The sequence below is a fragment of the Megalobrama amblycephala genome, linkage group LG17, assembly GCF_018812025.1.
Source record: "Megalobrama amblycephala isolate DHTTF-2021 linkage group LG17, ASM1881202v1, whole genome shotgun sequence".
Lineage (NCBI taxonomy): Eukaryota > Metazoa > Chordata > Actinopteri > Cypriniformes > Xenocyprididae > Megalobrama > Megalobrama amblycephala.
In genome coordinates, this window is record NC_063060.1 from 16,794,072 (window position 1) to 16,815,949 (window position 21,878).

The 21,878-nt window shown below is 36.1% G+C and overlaps 2 protein-coding genes across 5 annotated transcripts in view; both read left to right on the plus strand.

Moving 5' to 3' along the window:
• The window catches only part of ddr2b (discoidin domain receptor tyrosine kinase 2b), a 29,815-nt gene extending 20,338 nt beyond the window's left edge, over positions 1-9,477 (plus strand). For 3 of the 4 annotated variants that reach the window (XM_048164902.1, XM_048164903.1, XM_048164905.1), the window contains 10 exons: positions 647-887; positions 1,052-1,117; positions 1,544-1,680; positions 1,853-2,054; positions 4,254-4,480; positions 4,557-4,678; positions 4,817-5,014; positions 6,060-6,294; positions 8,095-8,244; positions 9,068-9,477. In XM_048164902.1, the coding sequence (XP_048020859.1) occupies positions 647-887; positions 1,052-1,117; positions 1,544-1,680; positions 1,853-2,054; positions 4,254-4,480; positions 4,557-4,678; positions 4,817-5,014; positions 6,060-6,294; positions 8,095-8,244; positions 9,068-9,199 (1,710 nt within the window). In that variant the 3' untranslated portion in view covers positions 9,200-9,477. The remainder of the gene's footprint in view (positions 1-646; positions 888-1,051; positions 1,118-1,543; positions 1,681-1,852; positions 2,055-4,253; positions 4,481-4,556; positions 4,679-4,816; positions 5,015-6,059; positions 6,295-8,094; positions 8,245-9,067) is intronic. The other variant, XM_048164904.1, reaches the window with a different exon arrangement.
• Positions 9,478-9,831: 354 nt separating this feature from the next.
• Positions 9,832-21,878, plus strand: part of xpr1b (xenotropic and polytropic retrovirus receptor 1b) — a 42,324-nt gene continuing 30,277 nt past the window's right edge. Inside the window, exons 1-2 of the mRNA XM_048164906.1 lie at positions 9,832-10,442; positions 17,936-17,987. Coding sequence (XP_048020863.1) covers positions 10,374-10,442; positions 17,936-17,987 — 121 coding nt within the window. The 5' untranslated portion in view covers positions 9,832-10,373. The remainder of the gene's footprint in view (positions 10,443-17,935; positions 17,988-21,878) is intronic.

The window sequence follows — 21,878 nt, forward strand, 5'->3', positions numbered from 1 at the left end:
ATTCCACCATGTAAATAGTGAATCCGCCATGGCACGAGCACAACTGGGTCATCTCCCATTCTCAGAGTCTCATCTCCCATTAAAGGGAATGGGAGATGAGACTCTGATTGGTTTATTGCACATTACACCCAAAACATACCCATTACTCATGCGCGCGACCATTTTTCCCATCCTTAAACTTTTGGACACGCCCTAAGTGCACTTGCGCCGTGCGCTTTAGACCATGCACTTAGATCATTAAAATAAGGCCCAATGTCTCTCTCCTTCCATCAGGAAATGGAGGTTTCATTAGTAACGCAAACATTTTCCTTTAAAGTACATTTTATATATTCATATTTTATTTTTCAATGGTTCCTAATTATGTTCACCTGTTATTATCTGTATATGACATTAAAGTATATTATAATTTTACAATTAATGCTTGTCATACATTCAACAACCATATTTCAATTATGAAATTATGGTAAAGTATATTATATCCATAATAGGCTACTTCTTTTTCAGAAGGGGTATGTAGGCCTATGTTGTAATAGTAATAGTAACAATAATAATAATAATAATAATAATAATACAATGATAATACAAAGTATTGTAGTGATACTTTGTGTTATTATTAATTTGAATGGATAACCATCTGTTTCAATAGGTCCACACAAACAACATGTACACATGGGGAGTAAGAATCTTCAGACAGGCCATGTGTTACTTTCGTTCGGATTCAGACTGGGAGCCCAATCCTGTTTTGTTCAAGCCGAAAGCAGACAACATCAGTCCAAGTGCTCGGTTTGTCACAGTTTCCCTTGGCAACCGCAGGGCCAGCGCAATTAGGTGCCATTTTGTATTCAATGACATCTGGATGATGTTCAGTGAAATTGCTTTCCAGTCAGGTAATAGAGGTTTAATCACTCTGCATTTTCTTTCTTTCATCTCTAAATCTCCTTTTCTTATCTGTTTCCTTTTTCACTATTCATTTGCATAGCATATTAATAGCCTACTAAAAATAAAGTACTGCTACAGTTTAAAATGCCTTTTACCCAAATCCACCTTTCAGATACAGCAGTGTACAACACCTCTCTTGTTCCTCGTAAACGAAACCAAACCCCAGGTATTTATCCAGGTATAATCAGTACAATTATTTTACATACCATTCATAATTCTTTGTGAATAATTATCAGCTCTTGCATGTTGCCATTTGGTTGTTACATTTGTAGAGTACAATATGAATTTGCAGGCAACAGCACCCCCTGATGTTCATTACTTCATGCAATGGCCACAAAAATTTCACAGTTACACAATGAAAATTATTTCTTATACACTAAATGATAAAACAGAGTTTTAGCATAATGCTGCAGCTTAATAAAATGTAAAAAATGATGGGGCATGAATATTTTCACTGTATATGAATGGGAGAAATCATAACGTTGACTTTTTATTAGAATTATTGGAATAATGTCCTTTTGCAAAAAACTATTCACAGAATAGCATTTGATTCTGTGAAATATAAACATTTTGAATCATCTTTTCCATGCCAAATATTCTGCAGTTGATGATCCCACCCACAAAACTGATGACAGCAACACACGGATCCTAATAGGCTGTTTGGTGGCCATTATCGTCATTCTGTTGGCCATCATAATAATCATACTATGGCGGCAGGTCTGGCAGAAGATGATTGAGAAGGTAAGATTATCATCTTCGTCGCCAACCTCAACTTTATTAACTTGAGCTTTAAGCCTGCTGTACATTTCCTAAGCATAAAATGACTATTGGTAATCTTTTGCAATAGAAAGTTGTATAACATTCACCCTGTCAGCTTGTGGTTTTTATTGTAACATATATGTAACATTAACAGGCCTCTCGGCGTATGCTGGATGATGAGCTGACCGTGCGTCTTTCTGTTCAGAGAGAGGCATTCACCCACCGTCACTCCTCTCTTTCCAGTGATGTTGAATCCAATTCCACTTATGAAAGGATTTTCCCCATGGGATCTGACTATCAGGAGCCATCCCAACTTTTACGGAAACTACCAGAATTCCAGGCTACGGAAAACCTTGGTTAGGGCTGCTCAGTGTAACATTAAAGGATTAGTTAACTTTCAAATTAAAATTTCAAATTTACTCACCCCCATGTCATCCAAGATGTTCATGTCTTTCTTTCTTCAGTCGAAAAGAAATTAAGGTTTTTGATGAAAACACTCCAGGATTATTCTCCTTATAGTTGACTTCAATGGAGCCCAAACAGTTGAAGGTCAAAATTACAGTTTCATTGCAGCTTCAAAGCGTTTTACACGATCCCAGATGAGGAATAAGGGTCTTATCTAGAGAAACCATCGCTCATTTTCTAAAAAAAACTTAAAATTGTATACATTTTAACCATAAATGCTCATTTTGAACTAGCTCTCTTCTTCTTCCTCTCTATTAAAATTCTGGCAGTGTAGACACTGCTAAGTGTATTACTGCCCTCCTCAGGTCAAAGTTTGAACTAAATTGTCATATAATAATAATTAATAATTATAATAATTTTTTACATTTATATAGCGCTTTTCTGGGTACTCAAAGCACTTTACATATAGAAGGGGGAATCTCTTCAACCACCACCAATGTGCAGCATCCACCTGGATGATGCGACGGCAGCCATATTGCACCAGAACGCCCACCACACACCAGCTTATTAGTAGAGAGGAGACAGAGTGATGAAGCTAATCAGTATATGGGGATGATTAGGAGGCCATGATGGACAGAGGCCAATGGGCAAATTTGGCCAGGATGCCAGGGTTACCTCCCTGAAATGACTTTGCAGGTTGGGATGTCTGTAACACCGACTGTTACGTAACAGTCGGGGTGTACGCCCCCAATATTTGCATATGCCAGCCCACGTTTCCAACATTATAAAAGGCATTAGACAAGGGCAGCCAGTATTAAAGTCTGGATCTGTGCACAACCAAATCATCAGACTAGGTAAGCAAGCAAGAACAATAGCGAAAAATGGCAGATGGAGCGATAATAACTGACATGATCCATGATAACATGATATTTTTAGTGATATTTGTAAACTGTCTTTCTAAATGTTTCGTTAGCATGTTGCTAATGTACTGTTAAATGTGGTTAAAGTTACCATCGGTTATTACTGTATTCACGGAGACAAGAGAGCCGTCACTATTTTCATTTTTAAACACTTGCAGTCTGTATAATGCATAAACACAACTTCATTCTTTATAAATTTCTCCAACAGTGTAGCATTACCCGTAAGCCACGGAGCACTATCAAACTCATTCAAAATCAGAAGTAAACAATATAACAGTATACAATACTGATGATGCCCCAAAATAGGCAGTTAAAAAAATTAATTAAAAAAAATCTATGGGGTATTTTGAGCTGAAACTTCACAGACACATTCAGGGGACACCTCAGACTTATATTACATCTTTTAAAAACATAATCTAGGGCACCTTTAATTTCTTTTTGACTGAAGAGAGAAGGACATGGACGTCTTGGATGACATGGGGGTGAGTAAATTATCAGGAAATTTAAATTTGAAAGTGAACTAATCCTTTAAAGAGTCTTGAGGTTTTATATACATTTATATATATATATATATATATATATATATATATATATATATATATATATATATTCAAGCTCATTATGTGTAGCCTATGTAAGTTCAGACTAAAATCTCTTAATTCAAATATGGCTTCTTTCAACATATCATGTGAGGCTGGACATCAAAGATATCATCACACATCAAACCTTTTACCAAAGCTATAGCTAAAGCTATGATATGGCTTTAGAGATGGAGTTGTATGGACAAGAGTTGGAATTGTATGGACTAGTTTTATGCTGTTTTATGCATTTTTAAATTGTAATAATATTCTCAATAGTACTCTACTGTATTTTTGATCACATAAATATGAAAATTTTAAAAATCTTAGACCCCAAAACAAAGTTTTGGATAACTTTGGCTGTGCAAAGTTGCTGGATATTGGCAGGAACTGGAACAAGAGATCTTTGAGTTCAGCTCATAAAAAAATGGGGGCAAAAACAAAAGTGTTGCATTTACAATTTTTGTCCAGTGTGTGTAATATATATATAATATATATAACAAGTAACATATAACAGGTTTGGTATGAGGTTTGGAATGTTACATTCATTAATTTAGCTGACATGATGAGAGAGATTTTTTTTTATTTTTGGGTGAACTATCCCTTTAACAACATAACATGCCTACAGTATGTTCATATGGTTGTGTTACAGCAATGATCGATGCCCCTTCCAAACCCTCTACGGCCCACCCTACAGATGAGGCCCCACACTACGCAGAGGCAGACATTGTGAGCCAGCAGGAAGCCGCCGGTGCCCACAGTTATCGTGTCACTGTGGTCAACATGCCCTTATCTCCAGGAAGGGATGGAGCTCTGGAGGAGTTTCCAAGGGAGAGACTAACTTTTAAAGAGAAACTTGGAGAGGGACAATTTGGAGAGGTTGGTGAAAAGTTCTCTTCACCATAAAGCTATTCTTGGTTAAGTTATTTGTTATATGTGTTCATACCTTCTGCAGGTTCATCTGTGTGAAGCTGAGGGAATGCAGGAATTCATGAAGGATCATTGTGATGACATCAGTGATGAGCCAATGCTCGTAGCAGTCAAGACCCTAAGAGAGGACGCAAACAAAAATGCAAGGTAACACACAGGTGCAGGTGTCCCGCAATCTATGTTACATGCCTGTTGTTGCTGAGAAGCACTGCTTTTTGCTTTACAGATGCTGTCCAGCCATTTTAGGACTGTTTAAACTTTCCTCAAGGAAATATACATTTTCAGGAACGACTTCTTGAAAGAGATCAGGATCATCTCACGATTAAGAGACCCAAACATCATTCGCCTGTTGGCAGTGTGTGTTGAGAGTGATCCACTTTGCATGATCACGGAGTACATGGAGAACGGAGACCTCAATCAGTTCCTGTCCCGCCATGAGCTGCAGGATGAAGGAGTTGAGGCTGGTGACTTGGCTACCATCAGGTATATCAGACTGAAGTAATAAAAAAAAAAAAAAAAAACTTAAAAAAAGCATTAAATAATTTGTTACAGCCAAATTATTATTATTAGAAGTAGTTATAGTGATAGTAGTAGTAGAAGTAGTAGTAGTAGCCTATTGTTGTTGTTCAAATATTTATGGTTTGATTCAAATCTTAAATTTTAATTTAATATTTAAATTAAATAAATGATTTTGATTAATTTAATCAAAAACATTTAAGACTAAAATAATAATACAAAGTAAAAAGATGTTTTAAAGACCAAAAATGTTACTTAAAGGATTAGTTCACTTTCAAATGAAAATTACCCCAAGCTTTACTCACCCTCAAGCCATCCTAGGTGTATATGACTTTCTTCTTTCTGATGAACACAGTCGAAGAAATATGAATAAATATCCTGACGTATCTGAGCTTTATAATGGCAGTAAGCGTTACCAAACGAGTATGATCCTGAAGAAAGTGTCTCCATCCATATCCATCCACCATAAACATATTCCACATGGCTCCAGTGGGTTAATAAAGGCCTTCTGAAGTGAAGCGATCCATTTGTGTAAAAAAATATCCATATTTAACAAGTTATGAAGTAAAGTATTTAGCTTCCGCCAGACCACCTTCCGTATTCAAGTTACAAAGAAAGTGTAAACTGGCGTCGTGTCAGTTACACTTTTTCCGTAAATTGAATAGGGAAGGTGTAGGACGTAGCGTTTGCTTTTTGAACTGCTAGAGTTTTACACTTTCTTCATAAGTAGAATACAGAAGGCGGTCTGGCGGAAGCTAAATACTTTACTTCATAACTTGTTAAATATGGACCAGAGACCATGATTTTTGATTGGACCAATATAAAAATGCACTTTGAAAAAATAACAGGGTCATTTCACTTTCAGTGCAGACATACGCTCAAGAGTTGTTGATTTGAATTCTGCACTATATTCCATGTCTTCTAAAGCCATATAATAGTTTTGTTTCATGAACAGGTGGAAATTTATAAATAGCATAAAATACTGTAAATGTCTTTTTCTTTTTCTCTGTAGCTACAGAATACTGATCAACATGGCCACTCAGATTTCCTCTGGAATGAAGTATCTGTCATCCCTGAATTTTGTTCACCGTGATCTTGCTACACGCAACTGTTTAGTGGGCACAAATAACATCATCAAGATCGCTGACTTTGGCATGAGCCGAAACCTGTATCGTGGAGATTACTATCGTATACAGGGACGAGCTGTGCTTCCCATCCGCTGGATGTCCTGGGAGAGCATCCTACTGGTAAGCCTGATAGAGTCAAATATGCGGTGCCTTAAAGGGTTAGTTCACACAAAAATTAAAATTCTGTTATTAATTACTCACATTCATGTCATTCCATACCCATAAGACTTTTGTTCATCTTTGGAACATAAATTTGAAGCGGTTTCCCGGACAAGGTTTAAATTAAGCCAGGAGTAGGCTTTAATCCAGGATAGTTAATCGTGGCTTAAAAATGGCAAAGAATGGCTTCTGAAACACAGATAAAGTACAGATTACTAACACCTGGACTAAAAAGTCCTGAACTAAAATAAACAAGATTTAAATTTAAAACCAAATGTGCTAATCAGAATTAGCATGACAGAAGTTGCCTATAAAACATGGAATGAACCAAGAACAGCTTAAAATCACATGGAACTGAGAAGTAAATCCAAGGAAACAATGGCTGCAATAAGAAAAAAAAAAAGGCTGCAATAAAAAAATCAAAATAAAAAAAGCTTTACTAAGCAAGAGAAATTTCTTTTAAAATAAGCAAAATAAACTATATAGCCAATAGCAAAATCTCCAGAATTAAATCAACTCTGCTCTGAGAGTACATATGGTCCCTCTCTAAATAGTGTTAAAATAACACTTAAGCAGAGTTAAAGTGAATGAGATAATTAAGCAATTAAGTTATGATTGTGCATTAGTGATGAACACCTGCTGTTAACAAGCAGAATCACTGAAGAAAAGAGAAACACAATAACTACAACTGACTTCAGTCACAGCCTTATTAATTGCTTAATTATCTCATTAACTTTAACTCTGCTTCAGTGTTACTTTAACACTATTTAGAGAGGGACCATATGTCCACTGAGCAGAGTTGATTTAACTCGGGGGATTTTACTGTGTGGTCAGAATTATTGGCACCCTTGGTAAATATGTTCAAAGAAGGTTGTGAAAATAAATCTGTATTGTTTATTGGTATAATGTAGATATTTTTCTTACACAAATGCATCGCTTTGCTTCAGAAGGCCTTTATTAACCCCCTGAGCCATGTGGTTATCTTTTATGATGGATGGTTGCACTTTTTGGGGCTTGAGAATCTCATCCTCTTTTCACTGCCATTATAAAGATTGGGAGAGCCAGGACATTATTTAATAACTCTGATTGTGTTTGTCTGAAAGGGATGGCTTGAGGGTGAGTAAATCATGGGGTAATTTTCATTTTTGGGTGAACTATCCCTTTAAAATCAACGAAACTCACATTTCAGGTCATCGACAACACCACTGACGAATAGACATTGAACAATAAGCATGTCTCAACCAGGTTCATCACTTGTCGGGGTCCCCTTGAAACATTTCCGTTGTCACCTGTGCTATTTGCAGCGCGTTTCTGTATTTGGTTGCGTTGTGAACTTTTGCAGAGTATTTCTGTATTTGGTTGCGTTGGGAACTTTTGCAGAGTATTTCTGCAGCATTATTTGCATCACATGTGCTGTCAAACTGATGAAGATGTTTTCTTAATTTTTCTTCAGTTGCAGCGCGTTGAGCTCTCTTGGCCACCGAACATTTAATCTAGGACTAGGCTTAATCTCTGTCCGAAACCGCTCCATGATGAATAATAGTAATCTCCAACGGGCGTTCATGAGAGTACCATGACACATGCGTATTGTGTTAACGCTAGAGCAGACGCTGCGTAAACGTGCCTCGAAGATTAATATTTTGTAAATAAAGTGGTAAATTATGTCTCACGGTTTTGGAACGACATGTGGGACATAATTTTCATTACTGGGTAAACTAACCCTTTAAACTCAAATCTGTTTGATCATCTGTGTTTCTACAGGGTAAGTTCACCATGGCCAGTGATGTGTGGGCATTCGGGGTGACCCTGTGGGAGATTCTAACCCTGTGCAAAGAGCAGCCATATGCCCAATTTACAGACGAACAGGTGATCGAAAACAAGGGAGAGTTTTTTAGAGATCAAAACAAACAGGTGAGACTTGCAGTGCATGCAATTATAATAACTCTCATCCCTGGCAAGCCAAGTCTTGCAGTATCTGTGTAAATCATTTTCATGTACAGCAAGGCTGTTACAGGTCACCCATCAGAGACCTCCAGAAAACAAAAAAATCTCAGTAAACCTTTTTTAATTTAATGAACTGATAACAATGTTCCATATACAGTATGTAATGCTTAACAAATATATAATTTCCCAGGTTTATATATATATATATATATATATATATATATATATATATATATATATATATATATATATATATATATATATATATATATATATATATATACAGTTGCTGTTAATGAATATTATATTTTAATGTTAATTTGTTTATTTACTAAATATTTTTATTTGTTTCTTAATCTTAATTTGAATCATTTTTATTCATTTTTTTGTAGTTTATTTTCATTTCTATTATTCTATTATAGTTCATTATATTTATATATATATATATATATATATATATATATATATATATATATATAATTTTTTTTTTTTACTAACTAACTATTACAATGTGGCCCCGATTTAGTAAACCGAGGGAACATTTTGAACACTATTTACTTAAAACAAGGGAACAAATTAGTAAGTTGTGGGAACAAATTGCTAGTTTGTAGTCATGATAGCCTACACATTTTTCCCCGCATGTCATGTGCGGGGCTCCTTAAATATCTGTGCGTTTTCCCTCCAGTACCTAAAAATAGCTGCCACTGCAAGATGAGTCAGGAAGAATCCATGTAATAACATGGAAAATACAAAAGGTGTCAGTGCTGAGCTTTTTTTTTTAACCCCTCAGGTCTATCTGCCAAAGCCGGCCTGCTGTCCAGATTCAGTGTACAGCCTCATGCTCAACTGCTGGAAGAGAAATGCCAAAGAAAGGCCCACGTTCCTGGAGATCCACAGCATACTGATGGAACAACATGACTAATTCCATGCTGATGTACAGAGCAACACATTCAGCCCTCCTTTTTATTAGCTCTTAAGAAAACATTCCAAGAGATGAGAGAGAAGTCCAGCTAAATGTAATAGCAATATCCTTCTCCAGTATATATTTATAAGAAAATAATACATAGACCTATATACGTATTAAATCTTAGGCTATATGTTCTGAAAATTAAATAGGAGTCATGTTTTGTAATTATTTTAAAATGCTATTTTGTGCTTCTTTTTTTCAGTGCTCTCTTTTCTTTGCAATTTCTGTTTATTTGCTGTTTTTGTCATTGTTTATTAAATATACATTTGCTGACTTATTGGGTAGGAATGATTCTTCAATTGGGAAAAAGAACAATTTTATTTCCTTATGAAATATTTGTTTCTTTCTGTTGATATTTTTGAGCTCATTGTGGGGGCGGGGCTTTTATTAGATCTGATCCTTTATTTAATTGTTTTAGCAACATAAAATGAATGAATGAATGTATACATACATAAAAAGATCAATTTAACGGGGAAAAAACTGATCTTTTAGACTAATAGGTGGGTGGACAGCACAGCAATATAACAGGGCAGTTCTGCTTTGTAGACTGAGCCTTGGACTCGGTTGAGAAACATGTCACTCAGCCTAGATACTGTAACGGACTATCAAAGATAAACAAGCTGGTTCACGTGACACGAATTCAGATGCACTCTTATTCGATGAGAAAGGTTTTACCTATTGACCTTTAGTTAAGAATAACCTGTCCTTGATTTCGCATTTCTATAATTCACAGTAATTATTTTAAGAGGCATGAGTGGTCATACCGCAAACTGGAAAACATCCTCTGTGGTGACGTGCCGTGACGTCATTCTCCGACAATGATGGCGGCCGCTGGAGCTTCAGTCTCAGATATCAGGCAGAGAAGACCTCTGTCTGGAGCTCCTGAAGCCCATTAAACCACTGCTACCAGCGTCCCGCAGTACTTGAAAAAACACCTGAAGGGATAATGAGGAACATTGGGGTCGGCTGTTTGAAAATATCGCAATATTTCCCCTGAATATGTGTCTCGCGGAGCAGCGAAAAACAGCCTTTAATCTGAGGGTGATTTTCTGCTCGCGATGATTCACTGGTAATTTTCCAGCAGCGCGAGACTCTCCTCAGACAAAAACACCCCGAAAAATTCATAAAAATGAAATTTACCGAGCACCTATCTGCCCACATCACCCCGGAGTGGAGGAAACAATACATTCAATATGAGGTAAGAGCCAAAGAAAAGCAACGTTGAGCTATTTTGCCTCAGACAGTTCCTTCAGCTCAGTGAACCTGTCGAAAATAAGTCACCTGTTATTATAATGTAATGTTTAAACGAAAGACAGGTTTACCTCTGGATTTGTGTGATTAATAACTAATATCTGTTCAGGGTTAGTCTGTAACTGAAAGCTAACAGCTGGTAGCTTTAAAGCTAATGTGAGTCTGTATGAACAGCATGGATGCAGGTGAATGTGTCCAGATGTTTCGCACTGCTCATGAATCATGATCAGCCTTCATATTTTTAACAATTCTGAACCAATAGGTAAACTAAACAATTGTTTCAATTAATCACAATATACGTAACTCAAAATAATAGGCAACCTGCTAATCCACTCAATTCCAGGATGTAGGGTTGTTAAACGAAAATCTCTGTAAACAGTCAGCTTGGGCATTTTTTTTTTTTAGGGTTCAGATCTGGAAATATAACGGGTGTATCCTTAATATTATGATTTATATTACATTAGGAATATTGGGAAAACTTAATATTTGAGAATGAACACGGTGAACAAGTTAATCAAGTTTATAACATTGACCAAAATCTAGCATTGTGTTGGATGAATTGTACTGAACCTCTTTTTTCATCTCTACTTAGCAAATGCATAGAACATTTAAGAATGGCAGTGTACATGCATGTTAAAATTGTATTTTTTTTTTTTTTTTCTTTTCTTTTTTTCGGGATTGCCCTGCAGTCTTTATCTGTTTTGTTTTTCAGGTCTGTAACTACCTGCAGGAGTCATTTTCTCAAAACAAACATATATGATGGTGATACAGAGCTTCAAAGAGCAATGCTTAGCAGACTACATAATTTCATTATTTCACATGAGAGCATACAAAGCAGTTTTTTTTTGTCTTTGACAGTGGACTGGGTTAGAGTTGACAGGGCTTAAGTGTACTGCAGCTCCTTCAGGGTTTAATGGCCTACACATAATGAGATTATTGCCTTCCTCTTGGACATTTGCTAATTAATTAGTCATCATCCCTTTTTGGTGAGTAGTACACAGCGGATTGTGTTCGTTAGGGTGTGTTTTGGGGGTGTACATGCTTGAATCAAATATAAATGATGGCGGAAAACCAACTGGTGAAGGATTTACTTTCTACGTCACACACACAAAAAAAGACTTTATAATGCTCCCTCGCTTGCCTTTATTTTGATCTTCAGGGTTCTCCATTGTGGCTGGACGCTATGAATGTGTTGATTTGTTATGTTCTGTGACCTTTCTTTTGTGTCACACAGTCTTGACAAAGCTGATGTCAGCTTATGTAGAGATATGAGCGTTTTCTGCTGATTTTCGTGTTTTATGTGGGCTATCACATGTTTCCTGACGCTCGGAAAGAGAAGTGAGAGAAAAGTTGTATTCCAAATGACGCTCTGTGCACTTACACTATGCACTATGTACTCAACCATTTAGTTTATTAATTTAAAAAGGTTATTTTATCATTCAGTGTTGGAGTCTGATAGCCCCTCCACTACATAAAGAAAACTGTGACTGTGAGTGGATGAATTGTGCACAAGTACGCAAATTAGGACACCCCTAAAGAGTTTTGCTGTTTCAAAAATTCCTGCTGAGGCAAGGCTGCCTCTGAGTTTAAGACCTTTTTCTCAGTCATGTGAATGTGGTGTTTGCTGCCGTGTAGAACTGTGCAGGCCTGCTGGTAGAACAAGTAAACATCTCTGATGCCGCTGTCAAGGCCACGTTCCCTCTGAACTTATGTTTTCTTACAAGGTTCTGTTTTTGCAGCAGACTTCTGCCCTGTACTGTATGCTGCAGAACTGCATTTGCATATAATTTGGACCACTTTTTGAAATAAAAAAAAAATATATATATATATTATTATTGCAATATTTGAGCAGTTCTGTAATTGCTCCAGCTCCACTCTGGGTTTTTTATTTTGTTCTCCACTTAGTCGTGACAGAAAAGGTGTCCCAATTTCTGTGCTTATACACTGTTCTGTGCCATTTTTTTTTAGTATAAATAGTAGGGCTATCCCCTAATAGTCGACCAAACATTAGTTTATGAGAAGAGGCTTGGGCAACCTAATTTTAATTGGTCGGTTGGTGCAATCCACGACAGACAGATCCATGTGGTAATTAACACGGTCCATGTGGTAATTATGTGGGACAGAAAATCCAAACTGGGGATAATTTCGAGAGGGTTAAGGATAACCCCAAAAAAAGTGATCTGCAAACTCTGCAGGCAAATGTTCACCTATATATCGACCTTAAATTTGGCCTATCATTTGGAACATGTAAGTAGTAGCCTAACTTGAGTCACTTTACATGGCCGCTCACTCTAACATTAAAGGGTTAGTTCACCCAAAAATGAAAATTCTGTCATTAATTACTCAACATCATGTCATTCCACACTTCATAAGACCTTCGTTCATCTTTAGAACACAAATTAAGATATTTTTCATAAAATCTGATGGCTCAGTGAGGCCTGCATTGCTAGCAAGACAATTAACACTTTCAATGCCCAGAAAGCTACTAAAGACGTATTTAAAGCAGTTCATGTGACTACAGTGGTTTAAACTTAATGTTATGAAGCAACAAGAATACTTTTTGTGTTCCAAAAAAAAACATAATAACAACTTTATTCAACAATATCTAGTGATGGGCGAGTTCTAAACACTGCTTCATGAAGCTTCGAAGCTTTATTAATCTTATCGAATCAGTGGTTCAGAGCGTGTATCAAACCACTGTAGTCATATGAACTGTTTTAAATATGTCTTTAGTAGCTTTCTGGGCATTGAAAGTGTTAAAGTCCTTGTAAAGTCATTTTAAAGTATGTGTTCTGAGTTTGTCACACCGTAGAAAAATGTATTAATAACCACCCAGCCAAATTTGAATGATTAAAAAAATCTGTAAGTAAATGAAATAAGTTATCAAAATCTCAAAAAATAGGCAGCGCTCTCTGCTCTCAAACACTTGGGGCGTGGTCGCTGTCGGCGCTGAAACCACACCCACGCGCGAGAGCTGCAGTCTCAACTGACTTGAGTCTGAGTCAAACATACTGATGCATATAAAAAGAATCATTTAGAGGGTTGCAAATTTTAGTAGAGTTACTGTGGACTATGTCACATTCACCAAAAACAGCGGATTATCTGTGAATCCCAGCTGTCTGATGAAAGTTTGTAAAACTATCCGGTGCAGAATGATCACTTTAGAATCCTTCATATCATTGTTTTAGGAAATTTAAATAAGGAGACCGAGCTGTATTGTATATTATAACAACCATGTAATATGCATTTGCGTGACGAAGGCATTTACTAGCTAAATGTGCACTGCAAAGGGCAATGGAGCGATGCGACACACGAGCGGGTGAGCTGCTGTGCTGTAGCGTTAGAGGCAGCGCCACGCTCGGTGCGTCATCGACAGTTATATAGTGTTAGGGGCGGGGCTATGCTCGGGGGTCCAAGTGCGTCATCAGACCCCCGTTTTAGCTCCACCCAAAAAATCCTGAGCAGAGACTTGGTGAAACTGTTTAACGCTCTAACTTTACATTTAAGCATTACACAATTCTCAGTCTATGTAATGTGTTTCAGCAATACATTTGTAACATTTATAAAGTGTTTAGAAAGAATTCTCAGAATTGACTTTACTTTAATTGTCTTGCTGGCAATTTAGGCCTCACTGAGCCATCAGATTTTATGAAAAATATCTTAATTTGTGTTCCGAAGATGAACGAAGGTCTTACGGGTGTGGAACGACATGAGGGTGAGTAATTAATGACAGAATTTTCATTTTTGGGTGAACAAACCCTTTAACCCAGATAAGTGTGCACTATTATTGACTTATTGCCTATCCAAGTGTTATTCGTGCAGAGCTAAATTATTACCCTGCTATCTTAGCCCACCAGTATATATTTAAGTAATTAATATTATAACATGCGACTAATCCACTAATGGCTTAAAGGTGCAATGTGTAAATTTTAGCAGCATCTAGTGGTTAGTTTGTGAACTGCAGCTAACAGCGCACACCCCTTCAGCGCACCCTCTCTTTCTGAGAAGCTACGGTGGCCGTCTGGCTGACACAATACCCGCAGTGTATGAGATAGAAATGGCTCATTCTAAGGTAATAAAAACATAATGGTTCATTATTAAGGTCTTTATGCACCACTGAAAACATAGTTATGTATATTATATTGCATTTCTGTCAGTAGGTTTTACCTTTTTTACACATTGCACCTTTAAATAAACTACTTCCAGTCGACTGGGAAATTCTTTGGTCATGAGCAGCTCTAATAAATAGTGTGTGTAGTGTGTTCAGACTGAAAATTCCAAGAAGAAAAATATATTTGGAATATCATGAACACCTGGGCACAATATCATGTGATGAGTTAGATTAGAGGAGCTTGATGGGAAGCAATTGTTTCCCTGTCAATATCTTGTGATGTAATGATGAGGCAAAACAACTAATATAGGGCAAGCAAAATATTGATGTGTTGTTATTGATTTGAGTTCCACAGGCAAAGTTACTGCCTCTATCACTTCTCAGTGTTTCTCCACTGCATTGAATGACCTTTCACCTAGTGTGACATATGAAGCAGGGATGCAGCGATATGAAAATGTCCCAAGCACACAATTATAATGTTCTCATTATAATTTTATGTAGCCTATATGATAGATTTGCTCTGTACATGTTCCTATAATAACCCTTATACCTGTAAAATACATAGAATGTGTCAAATAATGTTCTTAGTCTTTCCTTCCTGTGACAGAAGATACAGTAGTTTGCTATGAATTAAATAGAAATTAAATTAAATTAAATTACAGTTTATTGTGTAAACAAAATAACAATAATGACCAGGAAATAATAATTATAAACCATCCCAAAATACACAGAGACTCTTATTCTGAAATGTCTGCAGTCTGTACTGTAGCAGGCTACTTATTTAAGATCAGACGAGGGAGGTAAAATATGCATTCTTACAACCGTCTAAAACATGCTACCATATAAACATTGTGTAGTAAACATTGTCATAATTCATCAACATTAGCTTATAAGCAATCGCTTGGCACAAATGTGCGCCATTCATTCATTATTCATTAGTCTGAAGTGCTGCTGCGCGAGCCTTTAAAGCGCGCAACAGCTGCGCTTTTTCCCGCGGTTAGATCAGCACGTTACACTTCAAATGTGCGCATCTTCTAGACAGGACAGCAGTACTGACTGGATATCTTCCCAAATCGTCCCTCTCTATCATTTTCGTCTCGTTTTATTCGTTGACGAAAATTAGAGTAGATATTAGTAATAGTTTTAGTCATTCAAAACGCATTTTTATTTAGTCATCATCTTGTTTTCATCTGTGAAAAACATGTTGTTGACACAAATTTTGACACAAATTATTCATCAACGAAATTAACACTGGGCAGGACTTGATTTTGTCCATGTGGAATTGATTGGATGGTTGTGGTTTGCTATTGCTGTCATATCATGTGAGTGACAGGTTGTCCTACCCTCGAGCCAGTAAATGTCATCAGAGAACAGAAGAAATGAGCTGTGAGAGGGAGGGGAAGTTACTTATAATTAAAGATTGAGGCCACATGAATACTAATAAAAAAAAAAAAAAATGGTGCACAGATAAATCAATTCTACAATATACTATAAAAAATAAGAACTGTCAATTCTGATTTCATGGTGACTTTAAAATGGTCTTATACATTTTTTGGTGATTATGTACGTTATGTTAAGCAGTGGTGAGATTATCATAATTGCTAGTGCTGCACCATTCAAGAAATTTGAGGCTGACACAAATGACTGTTATTTTAACACTGTGATCAGCCAATGTCAGTGTCACTATTTTTTGAAACCCCCATGCCACATTTTTATAAGCCATATGTTGTAGCAAAATGCATCGTGCTGTAAAGCTATAGAAAACAATTTACATTTTGTGAAATATGAGGATTTATTTATATATAGAAAACAGTTATGAGTAGTTCTGTTGTCACTGTCAAGGGCTAGGGCTGGGCGATATATCGCATGCGATTCTCACGCGCATTTCGTCAGTAAAGCCGGTTCCCTGATTACCGGTAAATCTCCATCACCTGCTTTCAAATGGAGCGCCATTTAACTGACAGAGCCGTAGTTCACTGATAAGCCACGCAATATCACGTTCATATCGCAGATGAATCGCCTTCGATAATGAACGCGATATTTGTGTGGCTTATCAGTGAACTACGGCTCTGTCTGTTAAATGGCGCTTCATTTGAAAGCAGGTGATGGCGATTTAGCGGTAATCAGGGAACCGGCTTTACTGACGAAATGCGCGTGAGAATCGCATGCGATATATCGCCCAGCTCTATCAAGGACCATCATGTTTTTAGCATTACAAAAAAAAAAAAAAAACCGATATACAATGTAAATTAGAGATTCATCATGCAGTGTGGACAGCTACATTTATTGTAATTGAGTTTTTGTGAGAAAAGTAACTGAGGTCGTTCATTGCTCACTTTGGCTGCTTTCTGGATAAAGTTTATTTTGAATATAAAAAAGTTAAATTTGTTGCGCTGCTAAGAGCACCAGTAGCGACATTCACATTGTAAAGTTTTCTGACTCACAACTGCATCTAAATGCAGTTGTGAACCCCCTAAATTATAGTTCTGCATTAAACAGTGAATCACTCTTGAAATTGCGTTGATAACAATAGCAATGTCACTGTCTTGATTTACTGATGCATAAAACGGCAATAAACTAATTCAGAAATGGTTATCAGTTTATAGTGGATGTCTATGTACAGTACACAAAAAATTTGGAATAATGTTTCCCCACACAAAAATAATTTGTTTCTAATTTGTTATTATTTCTAATTTCTGTTGGTGAATTCTAATTCTGTTAATAGTAGTGGTTACAATATCAAGGGAAATAATCAACAATTTTGGTTTTGTCATGATTGTGCAGCCCTACTTTGTAGTTTCTTTTTCCTTAAACTATACAGCGATTATACCTGAAAATGGGCACGTTACAATTCATACACATTTATAGTTTGAAAAATCTTTTAGTGGATTTGGAGTGCAAGTGTGTGTTAAATTTTGTGTATTGTAATTAAAAAATATATATATTGAATAACAGATTTAAAACTAATATTGGCCAGTCAAATGGGGCAACCCTACAGAATTGCTGCAAAGCCCTTTTCACTTGTACCTTTTGTAACCAGTACTTTGTCCTTTTTTTCTCATTCAAGGACATGTGTTTCTTATAGGGGATGTCCGATACTTGATTCGGACAAAGTTAAAAACAGCCATTTCCTCTATTATTCTTTAGTTTTAGTGCTTCCTCCTCTGTACTCAAGAACTCATGTCTTTCTTCTCACTCTGTCTGTATCCTGGCAGAGGTTCCCTTGTCAGTCAGCACGGGCACAATGCCAGTCACATGCTGCTGTGTAATATGAAAGCCAATTGTCTGACCTCTGGAAATGGTGTTTCATATTCTTCTCTTCTCCACAGGCTTTTAAAGAAATGTTGTACTCCGCCCAGGATCAAGCCCCATCTATCGAAGGTAAATATGTAACCTATGTATGTCTGTTTGCATGCAAATATGCACCCTGGTAATCAGCTCATAAAATTAACAATAAAGCCTGTAATTTCTGAGCAACCTGACCAATAAATGGAATCAGAAAAATAATGATTCCATAATGATAAAAATAATGTTTTCAATCAGGTTTCCAGGCTTCCCATCAAACAAATACAAATAGGCCCTGTCCTAAATGGCACCTAAGCACGTTTGTGACGTACTGGTAGGGCTGTGCAATTAATCGTAATCGATTTTTCAATTTGAATAATGGCTTCCAACCATTCTGAAAACAAAGTAATCGAGGTAAAACAATTATTTGTGTTCCGCAGCCACATTCCATCCTGCGCACCTTCTGTTCCTTCACAGCGGTTTCCTTTCATTCCCCCAAAAAGCCTGAACTTTTCAAACATCCAAATCAACGAAATAAGTGGGTGTTGTAAAATGTAGTCTGCTGTTGCAAAACCTTTATGTAATTAAACTGTGTTATTAAAAGCACATTAAGCCGCAAAAGTTCCCCAGGTGGCTTTCTGTGTGCGCACCTAGACGGAGCCAAACGCAGATATATTAAAGCACCGTTTTGGCAGGTATTCTCGTAAATACAGTTGATTTTGTCTTAAGTGAACATACACAGTTAAGAAAGAAAACGTGTAACAGTATTGTATCCGTGCATTCTGTCTTATCATAAAACTGCTGATAATCAAACAACAAAAGACAAGGGAAAATCATTCACTAATCTTGACAATAAATTAAGTAGCTTTAATAAGGCTTAATCAATATTTAATTATACAGTAAGAAAATGCAGTATTAGGGCCAACACGTTTTTCTATTCCAATGCGCTACTTTCCCATTGTTTTTCTATGTAAACATGCGCTTGACGGACGTGCATGACCGTTACGCTCGCGTCTCGCGTCTTTTGCAGCGTCTTGCACATGACTTTTACACGCAGCGCCAATCATCAATGTCAGTTCCAAAACAGTCGACCAATCAGAAGAATTCGGAGGCGGGGCAAGCGTTGCGAGCTTCTGTTTACAGTAGCAAGTTGGCATGACAACTGTTTTATATGACTGCAACATGGCAGAGGAGGCGCTCATTATTATCTTATTTTCTTTTTTTCCATGTCAAAACTTGTATCTGTCAATTCTGCTGTTTGCCTATTTCTGTTATTGTCGTTATTGCATCACGCCTCAAAAGCGCATCTCGAGACCCTCGCATTCTGCGCTGCGCTTTTTTAAAACCATTCCTGAGCGCTGCGTCTTGCGTTTTTAGATGCAAAGACGCGTTCTGTGTGAATGGCCCCTTATTGTGATTATTTAATTTTTGTTGTAGATGGTTACTTCTTGCTTGTTAGGATAGGACAATATTTGGCCTACTTTTTGAAAATCTGGAATCTGAGGGTGCAAAAAATCTAAATATTGAGAAAATCACCTTTAAAGTTGTCCAAATGAAGACCTTAGCAATGCATAGCAATGCACTCACAAAAATGCGTAGCAGTGCACTCACAAAATTACATTTTTGATATATTTATGGTAGGAAACGTCCAAAATATCTGAAGATCTTTATTTAATATCATAATGATTTTTGTCATAAAAGAAAAATCGTTAATTTTGACCCATACATTGTATGCTGCAAATATACCCGTGCTACTTATGACTGGTTTCGTGGTCTAGGGTCACATTTTTGTTCTGTTAAATTTTTTTGTTTTGTTTGTAATTTAGTTTATTTGTTCTTATTTTATTGCTGACTGTTTATTTGTTCTTGTACCTTTTAATTTCAGTTAACCTAGTACTAGTTTTTGATGAAGTATCGATAACTATGAAATTTCACTGATATTTAAAATTACTCATATCGTGAAAAAAAGACTGACAGTATCACTCACAAATAATCGTGTACAAAAAATAAATAAATCAAAATTTGCTTTGCTCTGTCAGGTTTGTTGAACCCCCTTGGTTTGATCATATTAGACAGAGGTTCTCTATCTGTCAATTTTGTCTTAAGTTGATTTTTACAAACACACTCATTTCAACATCATTGAAAAGTCAAAATCAGTAATCCGTCAAAATAAATGGTAATCATTAAAAGAGGAAGGGCGAAGTTTCACCTCAGGTTTAACAAATTTAAGATGTCATGGTTTTATCAGATAGCAACAGAGCACAGAGCTGAGTTTGCATCACTATATCTCTGATTAGCACGTGGTTATAAAGAGAAACATTGGTTTAATACTTTAAACTTAATAATTAACACTGTAAGGTTCCATATTAACATTGGTTCATACGTAATGTATTAACTAATGAAAAATACTTTTACAGTATTATTTAATCTAGATGAATTTATACATAATAATTGTTTAACTTTCAATTTGTACAAATTACTAATGCATTATGAGACAATGTGAATTAACCACGTAACATACTTATACTTTTGTTGTATATTTATATTAACAGTAATTAGATTTATTGAATAATTGCATTGAATTAATAAATGATATCAAATATTGGTAAAAATTGTAAAATATTTTAAAATATTATTGTTAGTTTTACATACCTTTTGCCTTAACTTACATGAACAAATTTAAACTTATCGTAGTGTTATCAGCAAGTTCTTCTTGCATTTATTCCCCCATGTGTATGAAATTTATAACCCGTCAACCGTCACAATCTGAAATTGCTTTGCTTGCTTATCACTGGTGTTTGTACAAAAACAAACACCTGTTAGTGTCTCTGCTGCTCTGTGCTTCTGTGTTTGACTTCACCCATATGTTTTCAAAAAAAAAAAAAAAAAGCTTTGTTTTTGGTTCAGTTTGTGCAGTTTCAGCTGGTACAGAATGTTCTTTGATGTCATGATAATTTGCAGTTTTTTGCTTACTTGTCAGAAATGTATTATCTCAGTAATCTGTGTGTGTCTGTTTATATATATATACCTTTGCCCAACTTCTATTAATTATTTATTATGTTGTATATTGCTTCTGGAGCAAAATCATTAATAGCCCCGAGCTATGTCTACACTAATTCGGAAACATTTGAAAACTGTTTTCATTTCAAAATATCTCACCGTTCACTGATGTATCCTGGACACACTCACTCACTCTTGTATGTTTGGTCTAAAATGCAACTGCCCGCATGCTTTGCCGAAGGACAGTAAATGCAAGTAAATTTCCTGTCATTTTTGCAGGACTGTGATATGAAGAGTGTGCAGAGTAATATTTAAGCAACTGTGTGAAAGTGAATAGTACATATCAGACACAAAAGTGGTATAAACACGAATATCTGTTGGTACAATATGCGTTGCATGACTAAACGTGTCATTGTTTTCAAATATCCCTAATACAACATGAAAGGCATTTTCGAATTTATCGACCAAAAAGCTTTGTTTTTGTTAATCAAAAACAGTCTCGGTGTGGATGGAAGGCCAAACGGAGAGAAAAAGATGCGTTTTCAAACAAAAACGTTAGAGATGCACCGATTGCAATTTTCTTGGCCGATTCCGATTTCCATTTTTTTTTGTTAGTGAGATCGGCCGATACACATTTTTGCCGATTCCGATTTTCTTTCTAAGAACTATAATTGACAACGTATACAAACAAAAATCTACTTTTCTTCAATGCAAAGTTTTATTTTCATAAAAAAATAGGAAAAGTCAGTAATAAAATATAAACAGCTCAAATAAATGCATTAGAATAAAGAGAGCTAAGAGAGCAAGTTTTTTTGGGTTAACTGGGTTTCTATTCAAGTAAGAAATACTACAGAAATGTAAGTAATCAAACGTAAAATGACACATTCAGTGTTATTTTACATTGGTTACCTTAATTTCTGTAGTCTTTATTGTAAATATTAATACAGATCAATTCTTACCATTTAAAGTTATAAACGTATTCAGTCA